Source organism: Urocitellus parryii, chromosome 13 (genome assembly GCF_045843805.1).
Source record: "Urocitellus parryii isolate mUroPar1 chromosome 13, mUroPar1.hap1, whole genome shotgun sequence".
Lineage (NCBI taxonomy): Eukaryota > Metazoa > Chordata > Mammalia > Rodentia > Sciuridae > Urocitellus > Urocitellus parryii.
This window is the reverse complement of record NC_135543.1, coordinates 25,572,899-25,592,180: the sequence shown is the minus strand read 5'-3', so window position 1 is coordinate 25,592,180 and position 19,282 is coordinate 25,572,899. Positions and strand designations below refer to the sequence as shown.

General features: G+C 35.7%; 1 protein-coding gene across 6 annotated transcripts in view; it reads right to left on the bottom strand.

The window, feature by feature from the left end:
• The window catches only part of Smad2 (SMAD family member 2), an 87,285-nt gene that overhangs the window by 55,673 nt on the left and 12,330 nt on the right, over nucleotides 1-19,282 (bottom strand). For 5 of the 6 annotated variants that reach the window (XM_026393773.2, XM_026393771.2, XM_026393772.2 and 2 more), the window contains one exon: nucleotides 2,992-3,278. In XM_026393773.2, the coding sequence (XP_026249558.1) occupies nucleotides 2,992-3,227 (236 nt within the window). In that variant the 5' untranslated portion in view covers nucleotides 3,228-3,278. Of the gene's footprint in view, nucleotides 1-2,991; nucleotides 3,279-5,802; nucleotides 5,975-19,282 lie in introns of all 6 variants that reach the window. The other variant, XM_077792171.1, reaches the window with a different exon arrangement.

The window sequence follows — 19,282 nt, the reverse complement described above, 5'->3', positions numbered from 1 at the left end:
GTTCCATCCTCAGCCTATTTACTTTGACACAAGGTCTAAGTTGCCTAGGCTGGCTTTGAACTTGTGATTCTCTTGCCTTGGCATTGCAAGAAGCTGGAATTATAGACGTGAATGACTACACCTTAGGGCAAGCTAACAGTTTTTGACAAACAGACTACAATTAACTCTAACAAATCTACATTTTAAAAAACACCAACACACATCAAAAGAGATAAACAAGCTTCTTAATTTAAAAAAAAAAAAAACCCTTTTGGTAATGAACAGCCATCACTTCACTTTCATTTATCAGATAAAAGGCTAGAGGGAAAAAAAAGTCTAATGATAAAGAAGCTATAAAAATATGAAAAGATGGGCTTGGGGCTGAAGCTCAGTGGTAGAGCACTTCCCTTGCACCTGTGAGGCACTGGGTTCAATCCTCAGCACCACATAAAAATAAAGAAAGCTACTGGGTCCATCTATAACTAAAAACTATTTTTAAAAAATATGAAAAGAAATCCCCAGAGCTATAAAAAGAACAGAAAATAAGAAAACTTAATGAACCTAGAGTGATTTCCATAGCATATATACACCTATAGTCACTGGTAACCGTCAGGCCACTCACTACCTGCTGTATCTCCTTGAAAACAGCTCTACTCTCGAGCTCCTCTGTGAAACTCATCACGCAATGGCAATACAAGCCTTGGATGAAGATGTGCAAAACCACACTCCATCTCCTTTTGATGAGGTGACAATCCACTTACTGGGCTCCTATCACTTCCCCTTGTGACTGTCTCAGAATCCATTTTTTCACTACAGTCTGATGCTGTAGTAAATTAATCTGACTTCTGGGCTTTCTGGACCTAAGATTCCAATGACTCCACCCTCACCAATCCCATTCAGGTTGAGTGTAAACTTCCTCGCACAGCCTGCTGGGATTCCTAACTATCTTTTAGAGTCATCTCTGCCACCTGCTACTCCTCACTGACATTCTAAGGACACCTGTTTGCTGAGAAACTTTCACCAACTCCCCCTACTTCCAAATTACACAGTGATGCACTTGAGCCAACAGGCTTCTCCTGACTAATTCTGCCTCTATACCATCTAGATTCAACTCAGGCACAATATTCTCCCAGAAGGCAAGCTTCCCAAGCCTCCTCTATACATAACTCCCTGAGCATTTTTCTTTTATGACACCTACCAAAACTCAGAAGATTTCTTTTTTAAAGTTTATTTCCCTTACTAGAAGGCAAGCAATTCAAGAGCAAATTTGAGTTTGGTGAGGAAAATCATATCAGCCATGCAGTGGGCATTTGATATGTGAATGGTGAATGACCATCTCCTACACAATGAATACTCAGCAAATACAACCAGATTCATTCTTAGGCAATTCACCATCAAGTCCTGTCAGCTCGGCTTCCAAATTACCTGCCAAATCCATTCATTTAGTGGTAGTACAGCCATGCCAGTCCAGCCTCCACCATCATCCTAATTGCCTGCTTCCATCCACCTCACTACATACATCCCACCCCCAGCATTTATCTCCAGGGATCAGTGATTTTGGTTAAAAAGGAACTGCTGAAATTCTTTAAAAAAAGATTAAAATCTATTAAGAAATTTTTAGTTGCCTTCTCTATTTAGACCAACATCTGAACTCCCTATATGATCAAACTCTTTCCAAGTTTTACACTCCACTTCCTTTTAAAATCTTTAATACAAAAAGCTATTTCCCACCAGAGGGTCTTTACTCAGGCTCTTTCCTCTGCCTAGAAGACTTCTCAAGGAGCGGCTGCTCCTCAGAGCTCAGCTTATGAACCACCATCCAGCCAAGGCAGCTTTACCATCCCTTAGGCATTCTCTATCGTATCACATTGCACATACTGTCTTCTTTGCCCTCATTACCATGTCAAATTATATTAATTTGTTCACTTGTTTAGTGTGTGTATCTGTCCCCTAGGAGGGAAGGGATGTGTTTTGTTCATTACTGTATCCCCAGTGACTGGAAACAGTGCCTTGCATTCAGCAGACGATCCATAAGTATTTGTAAAACAGAAGAATAAACCAAGACCAATGACGTATATAAGATATACACGAAACAAGTAAAGAAGAAGCAATGGACAGTTAGTCAACCAAACAAGGCAGGAAAATAGTCTACCGTGAGTATCTGCAAGCAGACAGGCTGGTGTTACTGGGATTTATTATCTACAAGCATCAGGAGTATTTTCTCAAAGCTCTCTGGAAGCAAGTCAAGTAGAACAGTTTCACACACTATATGCTCACACACGACACTGAAAACAATCATTTTAGAAAATTTTATATTTTTGACACACACAAAAAAATATATAAAGTATTGAAATATTTTTAAAATACCTGCCACTTAATTCAAAAAAAAAAAACAACAACAACTTCTAACAGTGGTACTTATTTGTAAATGATTAAATTTACATTCAAAACCTCAACCTTTTAAGTAATAGGTTTTTCCAATATAAAAGACTTCAAGACGAAGTCTCATTATTACATACAACATTTAAGGAGCTGCCTCATATACTGTTCTTTCTTGGCAGGAATGTTGCAACTCAAGCAAAAACTATATAAAATTCATTTAAAAAGTCAGCAGCCTCCTTTAACTCTTTACTGACTGAAGTTTTGACCAAGGGAGGAGAAAACTATCAGTTATCATTTGCTAGAAATAGAAAGAGCTTTGAATCTTTATTCAAATATCCAACCACAGAAATGAGGATATCACACAAATTTAGGCAATGAAAATTTACTACATATATCTTAAGTCTTGTATGACTAAACCTCACTGTTCAAGAAAATGATTTGTAAAATAAAGAGACTTCACAAGTAAAATAAAATATGACAGGTTAAAAACAGTCATATTTTAATAATCACTATTTAGAGGTGACTTGACAAAAATTCAGTAACTTGAACGAAAATTCAATAACTTTCCTTCAGGTTCCCAAAAGCAATTTTCAACAAGAGACCATCAAACTTCAGATCTACAACACTTACCTTGGTATGGTAACACATTTAGTATTACAATTTTGAGTGGTGATAGCTTTCTCAAGCTCATCTAATCGTCCTGTTTTCTTTAGCTTCTTCACCAGACTTTTCACTGCTTTCTCACACCACTTTTCTTCCTGTCCATTCTGCTCTCCTCCTCCTGCTCCTCCAGACCCACCAGCAGATTTCTTCCATCCCAGCAGTCTCTTCACCACTGGCGGAGTGAAAGGCAAGATGGACGACATACTCTTACCCAAGGTAGCTCCACACTAGGGAAATAGTCTTGTGAATCTATCCTAGAAAAAGACATTGAAAGGACAATTTCAAGATCAACTTTAAAATCAAGAAATGATTACAATGTATTTTAGCAAACTACAAAGAGATACAAATTCAGATTATTACTTTTCACACAGATTTCCTTAAGTTTTCTTCACTGTCCATGAAAATGTTGTCTTTACTAATTTAAATGAATTGTGGTGACAAACAAGACAATGTTACAAGGACTCAAGTCTCAGGCAAATGTAATTTTGCAAGTAAAACCTATCAGTGCTTTGAACAATTTTATCATCACTATCACTACTTTACTCATAACTCTTAATAATGTCAATTATTAAAAGATGTTCACCAAAACAAGCCTTTTCACTTTGAGGATTTCAATCTGTTTTTGTTTTTTTTTTTTTAATGTTTTTTTAGTTGTCAATGGACCTTTATTTTACTTATTTATATGTGGTGCCGAGAATGGAACCCAGTGCCCCACGCTAGGCAAGTACTCTACCACTGAGCTATAGCCCCAGCCCCTTCAATCTATTTTTAAAGAACTTAACAACATACATTAAAAATGTACAACCCCACTTTCCCCAAAGCTTTAAATTTTCATAAATATTATAAAGAAACCCCTAAAAGTATAAGAAAAAAATTCATCATGTAATGCATGTGAAATAAATCAAAAGAAGAAAGGTAGTCTATGAAGAAAAAAATCCCTTGAAGGTCCTAATTGTATTTTTTTATGAATGACAGTAGAATCTATTTTGATAGATTCTACTGTCATTCATAAAAAAATATATTTTGATATATTTACACAAGTGTGAAATATATCTTATTCTAATTAAGATTCCCAGTCTTGTGGATATACAGTGGTGAGATTCACCGTAGTACATTCATGAGTTATGTCAGATTCATTCCAGAGGGAAGATTTCCAACTTCCTTCTCTTCTCTTCATTCCCCTTGACCTGATTCACTGAATTTCTATTCTCTCCCTACCCCCTTACTGTGGGTTAGCATCAGAGAAAACATTCAACCTTTTATTTTTTGGGATTGGCTTTTTTCACTAAGCATGATAGTCTCCAGATCCATCCATTAACTGGCATAGGTCATGAAGTCATTCTTCTTTATGTGTAATATTCCATTGTGTATATATACCACATTTTTTTTTATCCATTCATCTGTTGATGGGCAACTAGGTTGGTTCCATAACTTAGTTACTGTGAACTGTGCTGCTATGAACATTGATGTGGCTGCATCACTGTAGGATGCTGATTTTAACTCCTTTGGTATAACTGGATCAAATGGTGGTTTCATTCCTAGTTTTTTGAGGCATCTCCATCATACTGCTTTCCAGAGTGACTGCATTAATTTACAGTCCCACCAACAATGTATGAGTATACCCTTCCCCCTACAACCTCACCAACATTTGTTACTTGTTTATAACCGACTTCCTTAACAAGACCCCTAAAGTGCAAGAAGTAAAATCAAAAATCAATAAAAGGGATGGTATCAAACTAAAAAGCTTCATAATAGCAAAGAAACAATCAAGAGCGTGAACAAACAGCCTACAAGATGGGCAAAAATCCTTGCTACCTGTACCTCAGTCTTTTTATAACATATATTTTCATTTTCATCTAAGTAACAATGTACAAAGTGATTAAAGTCAAATATAGTTTGACATCACAAATATAGTTTCTCTCTACATCAAAGTGAATTCTTTAAAATCTTTCAGCTTTCACTCTACTTTTGATATTTACATTTAAGTAACAGTCTTAAAATATCAAGTTTAGGTATTATCTAGTGATTTTCCTATAAAAAATAACTTAGCTCCCTTATACCACTTTCCTTTCTCCTATCATGAAAACAATTATCTTACAAATGTAATTATATAATCATGTATATAATATTGTAACTTGATAAGATATCATACAACTTTTTTCTCCATAATTAACTCATTTTGTTTTCTATACACCTACCACAAATTCTTCCCACACTCTTCAGGTCCCTCAAATTTTCTAGTCATAATGCATCAAAAATGACTAGCTTTCTTATATTCACATAGCCCTCCCTCACACTTAGAGTCCTATATCCTCCCACTGCAAACTGAACTGACAGTCCTCTGACCTGTGGTATTACTGTTGTTCTAGGACCTTCCTTCACCTCTCTCAGGGCTGAAATCCCCCTCCCCTCTTTCTTTGGGATTGAAAACAAGGGCACTTAACTATGAGCCACTCCCCAGCCCTTTTTATTTATTTTTTTTATTTTGAGACAGGGTCTTATTAAGTTGCTTAGGGCCTAAGTTGCTGAGGCTGGCTTTGAACTGTGATCCTCCTGCCTCAGCCTCCCAAGCCACTGGGATTACAGACATGGGCCACCACAATAGTCTTGAAGCTTCTATTTATTTTCTTTTATTGGGGGGGGGGGGGCAAGAGGGGCGGAGGGGAGTAGTGGAGGCAGTGATTGAACTCAGGGACACTTGACCATGGAGCCACATCCCCAGCCCTATTTTGTATTTTATTTAGAGACAGGGTCTTACTGAGTTGCTTAGCACCTCACTTTTGCTTTGCAGAGGATGGCTGTGAATTCTCGATCCTCCTGCCTCAAGCCTCTCCAGCCTCTGGGATTACAGGCATGCGCCACGACACCTGGCGAAGCTCCTATTTCTTAATACCCCATCTTCATCTTTCTTGGTTCACGGACTATACTTTTTCAACTGAGTATGTCATTCCTGAAAAAGATGTATGGAAGTTAAAATAATGTAGAAGTCTTTAAAAAGACTATGCTGGGGGCTGTGGCTCAGTAGTAGAGTGCTTGCCTAGCATGTGTGAGGCACTGGGTTCAATTCTCAGAACATGTGAATAAATAAAATAAAGGTCCATCAATAACTAAAAAACTTATTTTAAAAAAGAGACTATGTTGGAAATCATTTTTACACATAATATTATTTACTTTTTAAAACAGCACTGCTTCTCCCTCTTATTAAAATGTGGTTCTATCATAATTTTATTAAACAAAGCAAATCCCAGATACCATCATTTTACCTCTGTATAAATAGTACCCATCTACTAAGAATTTCTTCCCTAATCATTATCATAGCCTGGAATCATCTGTAACCCCAAATTTGCCTGTTTCAAAAACTTTTATTTTACAACTGGTTGGAGTCAGAATCCAAAATGAAACCCACAAAGTACTAAACCACAGGGAATAAATAATAACCCCTCTGCAGGGGATGGTCAAGAACAGTGAAGAAGATTACCGTGATTAAAGCACACATGATAACCTAAGAGAAACTGTAATGCCAATTACAGGTACACAAAGAAACAACTCAACTTTTTGTTTCTTTTCTGAAACAGCATCTCAATATTTCCCAGACTGGCCTCAAACCTCCTGGGCCCAAGTAGTCCTCCTGCCTCAGACTCCCAAGCTGCTGGAACAAAAGACATGAACCACCACACCTGGTAAATACCTAACTTTTGCCACAGGCATCAGAAAACATTTCCCAGATGACTGATGAAACACCTGAGCTTCCTTTAAGTCTGCTTGCCATTTATTCATTCCTTTTTAAACTCAACAATTTTTATTTTGCACATTTATTATACCTGTATTTACCTATTTGTTCCCAAATCTGCTCTGTATTTTTTACCTATACTTTTGTGCTATGGGCTGGGAAGAATGCAAGGAAGAGAAGTCCTTTATGGCAAAAAACTGGCCCAGCAAGGATGGGGGAGGAAGGGCAGAAGAGATCAACCTTCAGAGAATGATAATAAACAAAAGGAAAGAACAGATACTGGGAAAATAAAATTTACCTAATGTGGAAGAAAAAGTTAAAAACTGCAGATTCTTGCTTGAACAAAAGGTTAAATGAAAATACAACTGAGGGACTCGGGTTGTGGCTCAGAGGTAGAGTGCCCACCTAGTATGCATGAGGCGCTGGGTTCGATCCTCAGCACCACATAAATATAGATATCTAGTCAACCTAAAACCAAGAAATAAATTTTTTTAAAAAAAGAAAATACAACTGAACAAAATACAAATGCTAGAACATTAAATTTAATTTTAGTTAAACTAAGTTTGGTGTACCAATGAAACTTCCTGATAGTTATGCCCAATAAGCAAGTAGAAACAAAGATCTCAAGATCTAACAGCTAAGTGGTAACACAGAGAGAGTGTTCAGGGAAAGTTACACTCAGGAAAAAATAATATGTATGAAGGAGTTATAGACCAGATGGCAGAAGCTGTAAGTGATCAGAGAGAAACAAAGGTGTCAGAAGTTCAAGGGACAATTTGGCTAACACATCAGGATCACACAACTCTTCAGTACCAATGCTAGGATTTGAATCAAACAGTATGATGTCAGAGGAATAAGTTCTTAATCACGATATATTCTGCACTGCACATGTAGATAATGTAGAGACCTAAAAATAACCACCATGAAAGCTTAAGGTCCTTACAAAGTTAACAAGGCCAGTTGCACCTGACATTAGACAGGATCAAAATGATGCACTAGCTCTAACCCCGTTTTCGGCTAAATTATCTACAAATTTAAAATCTGCTCAGTACTTACCACCTATAAGACAACTCAACTCACAGTAGCCACCTTTCAAAGGACTCAACAAACTTTAAGGACAGTGTCTCTTACTATTGATTGGTTAAGACTTGACTACTCAATACTCCTGCTTTACTCTCCCTATCCCATATTACTGATATAAAATTGTTCATAAATTCCTTGCATTAATTAATGACTACAGAATCTATAGACATGTATCCTTTTTCATTCCTAATATTTGGAAATTTTACTCTCTCCCCCGGTTTCTTCCCTTCTCCTTCCCTTTTAATCAGTATTGCTAGTTTATTATCAATTACACTAATATAACACTTTTTTTTAGCTTTGTTGTTTTTTATGGTAGGATTATTTTCTATTCATTAATTTCTGCTCGTCTTCATTATTCCCTTACTTCTACTGTCTTTAAGTTTGTTGTGCTATTCTTTTTCTATAAGCTTTAAGAAAGCGTTTTCTTTTCTACTGCATAAATTTAAGGCTACATATTTTTCTAGTATTATATACTTTCTTCAAAGAACACAATTATTAAAATCCAATGAAACTTGTTGAGGCTTTGTTTATGATCCATGATATGGTAAATTCTGGTACAATGTCCACTACAAGAGTAAAGAGTATTAATTCATCATTAACTGTTCTAGTGTTCTACATTATGATTACATCAAGTCTATCGACCACAATGTACATATCTTCTATGTACCTGCTTCTTGTATCAACTTTTGAGAAATATACTCAAAATTCTCACAAATACATCATTGTGTACTTGTCTGTTTCTCCTCCTAATGCAGTCAAAAAAATTACTTAGGTTTATAGATGTTCAAACTGTTATTGGATACAGATTTAGGATTGTGGTAACTCTCTGGTAAATCAACACCCTAATATTATAAAATGTGATTCTCTTTAATGACTACTGCTTATAGTATTAGATCTTGCCTAATCTGTATAACTACAACTTCTTTCCTTCAGTTAGCATTTCAATGGTTTATCCTTTCCTACTACTTTCTCTTAACCTTTCCGAGTACTTAAAAGATGTGCCTCTCATAAAAAGCAACAGTTGGTGTGTTGTTATTTGTAAAGTCTGGTAATTTTTGCCATTTACTTGGAATATTTAGCCTATTTGCATTTTATTTAAGTTCTAATTTGATTGCATGTTTAATGATGCATTTTTCTAGTCTTCTTTTGAATTTATCAAAATTATTCATATTATTCAATCTCTCTATTCTCTTATTACACATTCTTCTTTTAGTGGTTAATTTCTTTATTCATCCTTCACTTTTTGCAATCTCACGCATATATTTTTATTATTTCCTCTATAATGCTAGAATCATAGAATACTGCTAGGTTATAGTATTGTTATGAACACCACCTCCGGTTGGCTTCTGTTATTGGGTGAGGTTCTGCAGAACTTTCATCTCAAAGAATAGCAGGTCCTTATCTTCTTACCACCTAGATACAAGACTTTTGGTTTAGATGTTCAGTCTCTTAGTCTAAGCAGTTTCAGAATTTGACAGGGATTTTGAGGGGGAAGAAAGTAGTGGGTAAGATGAAAATCATTAGTGTGTATTTACCTCTTTCTCAAGGGTTTCCAATTCTCACCTATTACTCTCAAGGTCCCTCCCATAGTGAATCTTTATCTCAAAGTCAAAGGACTAAAAGAAATCTCAATTTTCTTTTCTGAGATTTGATTCATCTTTTCTGCACAGATGAACTATTGAATTCAGCAACTATATTGCGGGGGTTTCCCTTTTTTTAAAGGTCCGTCACATTTCAATTTACTACTTACGCCCCAGGTGCCAGCCGAAAGGCCCCCTTCATCCTGTGTCCATAAAAAAAAGAATGCAGAATTTTACTTACTTTAATCATTTTTATTTCCAGTTTTCTATCTTTAAATACTTACTTTTTGTAAATTACATGGCTTTTCTAGCTGTTTTATTACGTGCATGAGTTCAATTTTGAAGTTAAAGATAAAACCACTTACTACTTGAAGACAATACTGGAGAATTAAGATTTAAAAATCTAACTCTTGAGAAATACTAAAGAAAACGACTACAGTGAAAAAACAAAAATTGTATCAGGTACATATTATCAGAGTATATATTTTAAAGTATTCCAAAGAGTGGAGTTTCACTTCTCTGATCAGGATGTAAAGAAAATTACAACAGATTGTCACTTTCATTCTAACAACCAAAACCAGCCTGAAATGTTACAAAATCTTGGTTTCTTTGAACCATCAAACAGCTAAGGAGGCAAAGTAACCTGAATGGAACTAAATTCTACGACACCTCAACAGAAGAGAGGCCCATGAATGGTCTCTTTCCTGGTGAACTGACTAAAAAGAGGAATAACCTTTCCACAGACTAGAGCAAGGAACAACCAGTCTACACTGTAATGAATTTTAGCGGCAACATGTACACTGATACATTAGAATTCCAAGATCTCAAAGAGCAAACTTCATCCACCCCTTCACTCCCACAGGCCGTCACTAAGTGCTTGCCAAAGTATGCCAAAGGTTGAAGAATAGGGCTAGAAAGCTGCAGGAGCTCCTTTTAAAAGCTTAAGGTCCCCCAAAATGTAAGGAATGTGCCCTCTGGAGAAGAAAGAGAAATCAATCCAATAAACTCCTCACATTCAACTGCTAAAGGTTGAGGTAGGACAATACAGAGAGGAGAATAACCTCACCCTGATAGATACCCTGGATTTTGAACTGCCAAACCCTTGGGAAGGTATTACTTATAGAAAAATACCTCACTAGTCATGAGAGCTTGCCTGAAAAAGACCAAGTAACAGACAGCTGGAATATAAAGCAAGCCAATTCTCCCATAGTCCAGAAAGCTGGTGGCTCAGAAACTGAGTAACCAAACCAAAAAAAAATGGTTTTAAAAATCACACACAGACAGCAAACCTTGCAGAAAATAAAGTCTTCTCAAACTAAATTTAACTAAAGTTGCAACAAAGGCCAAAACGAGTTCAACTACACACCTTATCCACTTAGCCCATGTTCTATCAGACTAACCTGAGAAACACAGGGCTATTTTCTAGAGATAATATTTACTTTAATCTCTGCTGTTTTTATATAAATATTCAACATTCAATGAAAAATTATAACATAAGAAGTAATAAACAGTCAAAAATGAAATTATTAATACACTCAGATCAGAGAAGGCACAGATATGGGAATTATCAGACACAGACTTTAAGATAACTATAATAAAAGCACTAAAAGATTCGATGAAAGTGATAGACAACATGCACAGCGAAAGAGAATTTCATGACAGTAAAGCTATAATATAAGTCCACAGGAAAATGCTAGAAATGATATATAGTATAAGAAATTAAAGATTTCATTAAGTAGGTTTAACTACTGAAAGAAATGAGCAGTGAACTTGAAAATAGAACAAATTAAGGGATTTAAGTTGAAGTACAAAGAGGAAAAAAAATGACTGGGAAAAATTCAGAATATCCAGGATCAAATGTCAACTGGGTTTATGTGACCATTTGTCTCAATTTGAGATATGGATTTAATGTAATCCTTATCAAAATCCCAACAAAGGTTTTTCTTTTTTTAAGGAAAAAAATACAAAAGTTAAAAAACAATCTAGAATAAATAACTAAACCCACCTTGAAAAAGGAAAAGGAAACTGGAAGACCTATACACTATATTCTCAAGACTTACTATAAAGCCTTAGTAATAAGAAGTATAAGTGACATAAGAAAAAAGAACATTATAAGAACAGAAGTCCAATAACAGACATTTATATATATATATATTTTTTTTTCAATCATTCTCCATTAAGAAAATGTCAGTCCATTCTTCCAACAACTTTTCAATAATATGTAAAATCATAAGCCTTAACCACTCTCTCATACCATCATCAAAAAAAGAAAATTTTTAAATTTTATTTATTTATTTACAGTATTGGAGATTGAACTCAGAAGTGCTCTACCACCAAGCTATATCCCCAGTCTTTTTTTTTTGGGGGGGGGAGGCGGAGGGGGGGGGACAAGGTCTCATTTAGTTGCTCAGGCTCTCACTAAATTGCTAAGGCCGGCCTCAAATTTACAATCCTCCAGCCTCAACCTCCTAAGCCGCTGCCATTACAGGCATGTACCACCATGCCCAGCTAGGAAAATGCAAATTAAAACCACAATGCAGGTCTGGGGTTGTGGCTCAGTGGTAGAGCATTTGCCTAGCATGCATGAGGCACTGGGTTTGATCCCCAGCACCACATTTAAAAAAAAAAAAAAAAAACTAAACTATTTCACACAATCTAGATTAGTTTAAAAATTTTATGATACTGTCTAATATCAATAAGGATGTGGACCTTATTACTATCCTACTACTATAACAAATTATCAAAAACTTGGTACCTAAAGACAACACATAGACTGGGGCTGTACATATCTCAATGGTAGAGCGCTTGCCTCATACATGTGAGGTACTGGGTTCAATCCTCAGCACCACATAAAAATAAATACATAAAAAGATACTGTGTCCATTTACAACTAAATACACACACACACACACACACACACACACACACACACAACACAAATTTACCAAAATTAGTCTCAATGGACTAAAATCAAGGTGTCAGCAGGGCCAGTTCCTTCTGGAAGGTCCAAGGGGAACGTTCACTTAGTTTATTCCTGCCCTCTTTAGCTTTGAGTGGCTGCCTGCTTTCCTTGACCTGTGTTCCATTCCATATCCTCTTCTGTCATCAAATTTCCCTCCACTCCCTTTTAATAAGGACACTTGTGATTACACTTAGGGCCTGTCCAGTTGATCTCCAGATCTCAAGATCCTTAATAAGATTCAGTTTCTGGGAACTAGGACCGGGATATCTTTGGGCACTATTATTTAACAACTAGAAAACTGATAGAAATTAAATAATATAATGCCTTTAATGGAAAACTGACAAGTTCCTAAAATACTGAACATACATCTACCTATATCACAATTTCACTGCTAGATACACGTTCAAGAAAAAATTAGAACATGTTCACAATGAGAGACCTATACAAAATGTTCAAAGTGGGCCCAGTACACCTTTAATCCCAACAGCTCAGGAGGGTAAGGGAGGCTGAGGAAGGAGGATCCCCAGGTTCAAAGCCAGCCTCAGCACCTTTTATCTCAAAATAAAAAATAAAAAGCACCTTTTATCTCAAAATAAAAAATAAAAAGGGCTGGGGACGTGGCTCAGAGTTAAGCACCTCTGGGTTCAATCCCTGGTACCTCAAAAAAAAAACAGAATGTTCAAAGTGGCCACAATCATAATAGTCCCAAACTAGAAATATGCAAAACAGCAAGAAAACAAAAAAAAGGTGTATTCATACAAACGAATACTACTTAGAAACAAAATGAATGAGCTACTTATATACTATACAACATTAATGAATCTCACAAATATCATGCTAGCCATGATATATATAAATATATATATACGGTTCAATTACATTTATGACTTAATGGGCAAAACTATTCCAATGAAGAAGACAAAAATGAATGTCTCACAGGGACTGGGGAAGGTATTGGAAATGTGTGAACACAGGCAGAAGTACTTTTCTGATGGAACCTTTCTGGAGAGTTAACACTGTCCTCTACCCTGCTTTGAGAGGTAGTCATAAGTGAGTTAGTAAAATTCACAGAAGTCAATATTTAAAGTTTGTGCATTTCATCAGATATAAATTACAATTTAAAAAATGAAAAAGATATCTGGAAAAATAAATGAAAAAGTTCCTAAATAAAGTTAAATAGATTACTTAACAATTTCTCAAAACCTTCAATATGCCAATGCATACTAAAAACTTCAAAGGGAAGGAGGCTGAAATTTTCTCAAAGATGTACACCTGGCCAGTGCACACCTGTAATCCCAGTGCCTCAGGAGGCTGGGAGAGGAGGACTGCAAGTTCAAAGCCAGACTCAGCAACTTAGTAAGACCCTGTCTCTAAATAAAATATTAAAAATGGGGGGATGTAGCTCAGTAGTTAAGTGCCCCTGGGCTCAATCTCCAGTGCGAAAAACAAAATTTAAAACCCCAAACATGTAAGCCTAGAGGCATCTGCCCACAACATGTAGGTAGGCTCTGCAAACACATAGAAGCAAAATTTTGCTGGGAGAGAGGTACTGATTTGAAGACAAAATCTGAGAACCCAAATGACAACCAATAATAAACTTAACTGAACCATGACAGTGTAGTTGCTGTTAACAGTTATGCATTTATTTTAAAAAGTGTTAAGTATGCTATCAAAAAAAAGGATTGAACTCTCAAAGACCATTCTTAAAGTCTTACAACTGAAGATACTCAGTCCTTGGAGTAATTTGCTAGAAAACAATGGTCAGTATCTAATTAATAATCATACTCACTCCCCTCCAAAGGGAAAAATAATCAATGGGTCCTCCAACTCAATTCAGGAGACAACCCCCAAAGGTTTCCCAAAAGAGGTAATATTATGCCCAGTTTCATCAACTTGGCTGAAGGCCCCATTTTCAAGACATAAGAAATACATATAACAATCCTGTACTGGCAGCACTGAGAATCCTGCTATAGTCAGACACTGAAAATATGAAAGAACTTTAAGAAATACAGCAGAAATGGTGAGAAAGTAAGGTTCGCTCAGTTAGGGAATGTTAAATCAATTAAAGGAGCAATAATGAGAAACTGACAGGAGCCTCTTACAGCAGTCTAATGGTAGACTCTATTGTAAAGCACACAAATAAGCACTTAAGTATATAAAGCTTCAACTTGACAAAACAAAGCCATACACAACTCCATCAGACACATGTGATAATCTACCAGCAGGCAGCTAAAGGTACACCTAGATACCTTTGGCCCCTGATGAATTTCTACTCAATGCCACAAAGTATGCTCTAAGGAAGCCAACAATACAACACCATGTGATAGTCCTATCCTAGTACAGAGAACATGACTAATTCAACCTTTGGAAGAGAGAAGTATCACAAAAGTCGCAGTAGAGCAGAAGTCTGAAGAGAAAGATAACACAGGAGGCAAAAAGTTCGGCATATTTTCTAAAGACAGGAAACATTTTAGGAGCTATAAAAATGTTCAGATTGTCACTAGAACAGAATACAGGAAGCACTGTGGTAGAGATGAGAGGGAAATAAGGCCAGCACAGATTTAAATGCCAAAAACAGAAGTTACTGCACTTGATAGGAATATTGTTATTTCAGAGATAATTCACACATCTTATTGACCAAATGGATGTGAAAGTTTAGGGAGAAGAACTCAGGCATCTGATGCAGCTACCTACTGTAACTGAGCAATATAGAATGGGTCATTAGTCACTATGTGGACCATGGACAGAGGAACAAAACTAAAGGCGAAGGCTCTAGGGTTAGTTTTGTACAAGCTTTTATCTAGGGGGCTGTGTCCATCCCATGGCTAGAAGGCATGAACTACAATAGACTCAGGAAAAGACACTAGTCAGTGCAAAGAGTGTGCCCAAGTCAGACAGAGGCAACTGAATCTTGAAGAAAAGCAGAGCAGCCAGTCTGGGCTTTGTTTCTCAGACTGTTCTGGCCTGCTCCCTGCTCCATGTCAACTTTATTCTTAGAATTGATACTCTTGGGGAGCTAGTGTGAGGGATCTCTGCTTCCTGTGAAAAACTGACAGAAAGCAAAATACAAAAAGAATCCACCTAAAAGTGCCTATATTTTTGGCTCAATTATTCCAGCCAGAAGAATTTAGCCTAACAAAATGAATGAAAATTAAATGTTTGTATTATCAATAAAAATAAAGGGACTCCCAGCATCAGAAAGAATTTAATTTCTGATATACTTTTGTTTGAAGAAATGGTTCTTAGAAGTCGAGTCACATTTTTAGGGATCTAAAACTTTTCTCTTAAACCTTTAAAAATTTTCTTCATGGAAATGAAAAAAGTTTAAGCTTACACTAGATCATCTGAATGACCACATGACCCACCACACCATGTGATTTCAATGCACTATGTCTTAACATCAGTTTTAACCAACTTGGAACTAAGTAAACACATAGTTCAGATTCTTAAATTTTCCTATCTTAGTAATCATGGCTGCTTTACATCTAATTATCTCTAGACAATTTATAAATTATCATAAAATAACTTGTCAATAAAGCTAATATTTTTCAACTGCTATGAACATTTATTTTAAATAAGTATTATATTTAGCCAATGTTTAAAATGTAAATAGACTGGATGTAGGTTGACAAGGAAAAGCAAACAATATGTTGAAGACAAATGGAATAAGAAAATTAGATTTATATTAAGTAAATTGTTACAAAAATGTGAATGAGTCATTAATAGAAGATACAGTTTTCCTGCAATAGCGTGGCAGCAAACTCAGTTATTTTTTTTCAACTTCTGCAGTAACGAAGTTCAGATGCTAATTGTTTCTACTTCCAGCAATAAATGACTTATATAATGCAGGTTTCAAAAGAACAGGAAGACTTTAATCTTTACTGCTGAATCAGAAAGCTTATCAAACACCACCTTAGTAAAACTGGGATTCTCAGATTACTCACTGGAAAGTTTCAATTAGGTAAGAGGTCTGACTATTCTGATTTTCTAAAGCCTTCAAGTTATTAACAACTTTTAACAGTTTCATATATAGTATTCTCTTCATGTTTTATTAAACAGTTTTGTACATGCTTTTATCCAGGAGGATAAAACAGTTTTTTAAACAGTTCATATTCTCTGCAGTCTTCAACTGTGGTACTTTTGATACCACAACACTGAATATGTTATAACTCTTCAAATTCTTAGAATGATTTTCCATTTTCTGTAATACTGAAATTTATATTTTAATCTAAATGTTTTATGATACCACTTTGATTTTAAATAGGAACAAAATCCCATTTTGACCCCCAATGTAGTAATAAACATTTATTCCTCTAGTGTAAAGGTCCAGTAAACAAACTCACTGCAATGTCCCAAGCACCAAGGGGAGGTAGGTTACTATTCTTTTTTTTTTTTAATATTTATTTTTTAGTTGTAAGTTGTCAATACCTTTATTTATTTATTTGTTTTTATGTGGTGCTGAGGATCAAACCCAGGGCCTTGCAGTGTGCTAGGTGAGTGCTCTACTACTGAGCCACAAACCCAATCCAGGTTACCATTCTTGACAAATAAGAACTTTGAGGCACAAAGGATACTTTGACTTTATAAAGAGAATTTACTCTAGATATTATTGTTCACATGTAGATTTCTTGTATGAAATTTTGTTTTCAGAAATAAACGGTGATCTAATCAAATCCCATAAGAATAGCCTATTTTACTAGCACTGTTAATAAAGGTTACTTGCAATAATGAATAGTCATTCCTGTCACTTATCAAATCCCTATTAAATAAAGGTCTGATTGTGGGCTTTCTGTTCTGTTCATTGATATACTCACACTTAACACCAGTATCACAGAATTTTAATTAGTACTGCTTTCTAGTTAGCCTTAACATATGTCAGGGTGAGCCCCCCTCAGTTTTCAAAATATGTATTATTGGTTAAGTTTAGCAAGTTAAGTGCCCCCCCCAAAAAATCTATAGAACTTTCATTGAAAATGCCATTAATTTACATTAATTTGTAGAGAACTAAATATTTGTGACATCTAACATTTATATTACAAAAAAGTGATGTGTCCATTTATTTTGGACTTAATATTAATTAGTTATATAACTTTTCCATGAAGTTCTCACACACCTGGTTAAATCTATTTCTCCAGGAACTTTGTACTATGAATGAGAGGTTTATTAAAACAAACTAAGGGGTTGGAGGCATAGCTCAGTGGTAGAATATTTGTTCAGCATACTCGAAGCCCTGGGTTCAATCCCCAGCACCCAAAATAAATAAATATTAGGTATTTCAATAATAATTATGTTGAATATACATGATGTTCCACCCAGCTGTCAAATCTTAGTATTTTGTGGTATTTGATCAGATGTCAGAAGTAAAGACACAGCTAAAGTCCCCTATGTATGTATACTTTTCTGTACCCATTTCCCTCTGGCTTACTTCCCAAAGATAACCACTATCCTGATGTTTTGCCATGGTTAGCATTTTGTACATGGTATATCCAAATATTAAAGTTTTGCACACTTTGTAAATTTAAATGAACATTTAATAATGTTGATGTCAATTTGCGCTCTCTTCACTCAGTATTATAACAATCCATGCTCATATCTATATGATCCTAAATCCTGGTCATACATTTTAGCTAACATACAGCATTCCATCATAAGACTATGTCATAGCCCACTGTCCCTTCTCCTCTTGATGACTATTAGATTTCCAGTTTTCCACTTTCACAAGCTGTCATGAACAGTCTTGTATATAGTTTTAAACTCTGTGTGAAAGCTGTTCTAATGCAGAAACTTTCCAATTTTTTATCCAAAAGAGCCCCATAATGAGAAATATGTTTTAGATGGCAACCTAGTACATACACACACACACACACACACACACACAAACACCCTTTAAAAAAGACATTTACACAAATGTAGTACACTATTTCTCTAAACTAAGGATCTTGAACCATTAGTGAGCACGAAATCAATGTAGTTGACCCTGAGACATATCTGTAAAAAATGAAATAAAGCGAAAAACAGAAAGTAGGGCCTTTTTTGGGGGGCGGGGGGCATGGGAGTTGGGACACGGTCTATGTTGCCCAGGCTGCTGCACTTGAAACTTCTGAGCTCAAATGATACTCTCACTTCAACCTAACTACAGGCATGTGCCCCCATACCCAATTAGAAAAGAGAACACTTTAATTAATTCAGTTTTTGTCACATGTCAATTATACATGCTACATAGTTTCAGTCAGCAAGTGACTTTTGATGGCCTTTTGTATATTTAGTATTTCCTCTTAATGCTGAAATTATTTTAATCTTGTTATGAACATTTGCATCTTCATAAAAAATCCTTTTACATGCTGTGATATTCTACAAGTCACAGGCTAACATTTTGCTTTTTTACCTTTAGTTATCTAACCTACTTGGGAATTTTTTTTTTCATGTATAGTGTGAGGTTATCTTTCTTCTCCCCAACACCTATATCATAGTGCATCAGCACCATGTATTGAAACTTTCCCCTATTGATTTATGATACTACTTGTGTTTCTAAGTTCATTTTACTCTATTCATATATCTGAGGCAGATACATACCATCATGTCTTTTTTTTGAGTAGAAGATGGACATGATACCTTTATTTAATTTATTTTTATGTAGTGCTGAGAGTCAAACCCAGGGCTTCAAACATGAGAGGCGAGTACTCTACCACTGAGCAACAACCCCAGCCTACCATCATGTCTTCACCACTAAAGCTATATACTAGGACTGACATCTAACAAAGTGAATTCCCTTTCACCTGCTTGCATTTTAATTGGAATGACAATGAATTTATAAATAAATAGAGGAAAACAGACATCTTTATGATATAGTCTTCCCATGAACACAAGCATCTCTTCTTATGAATTACAAGAGTCTGAAAATTT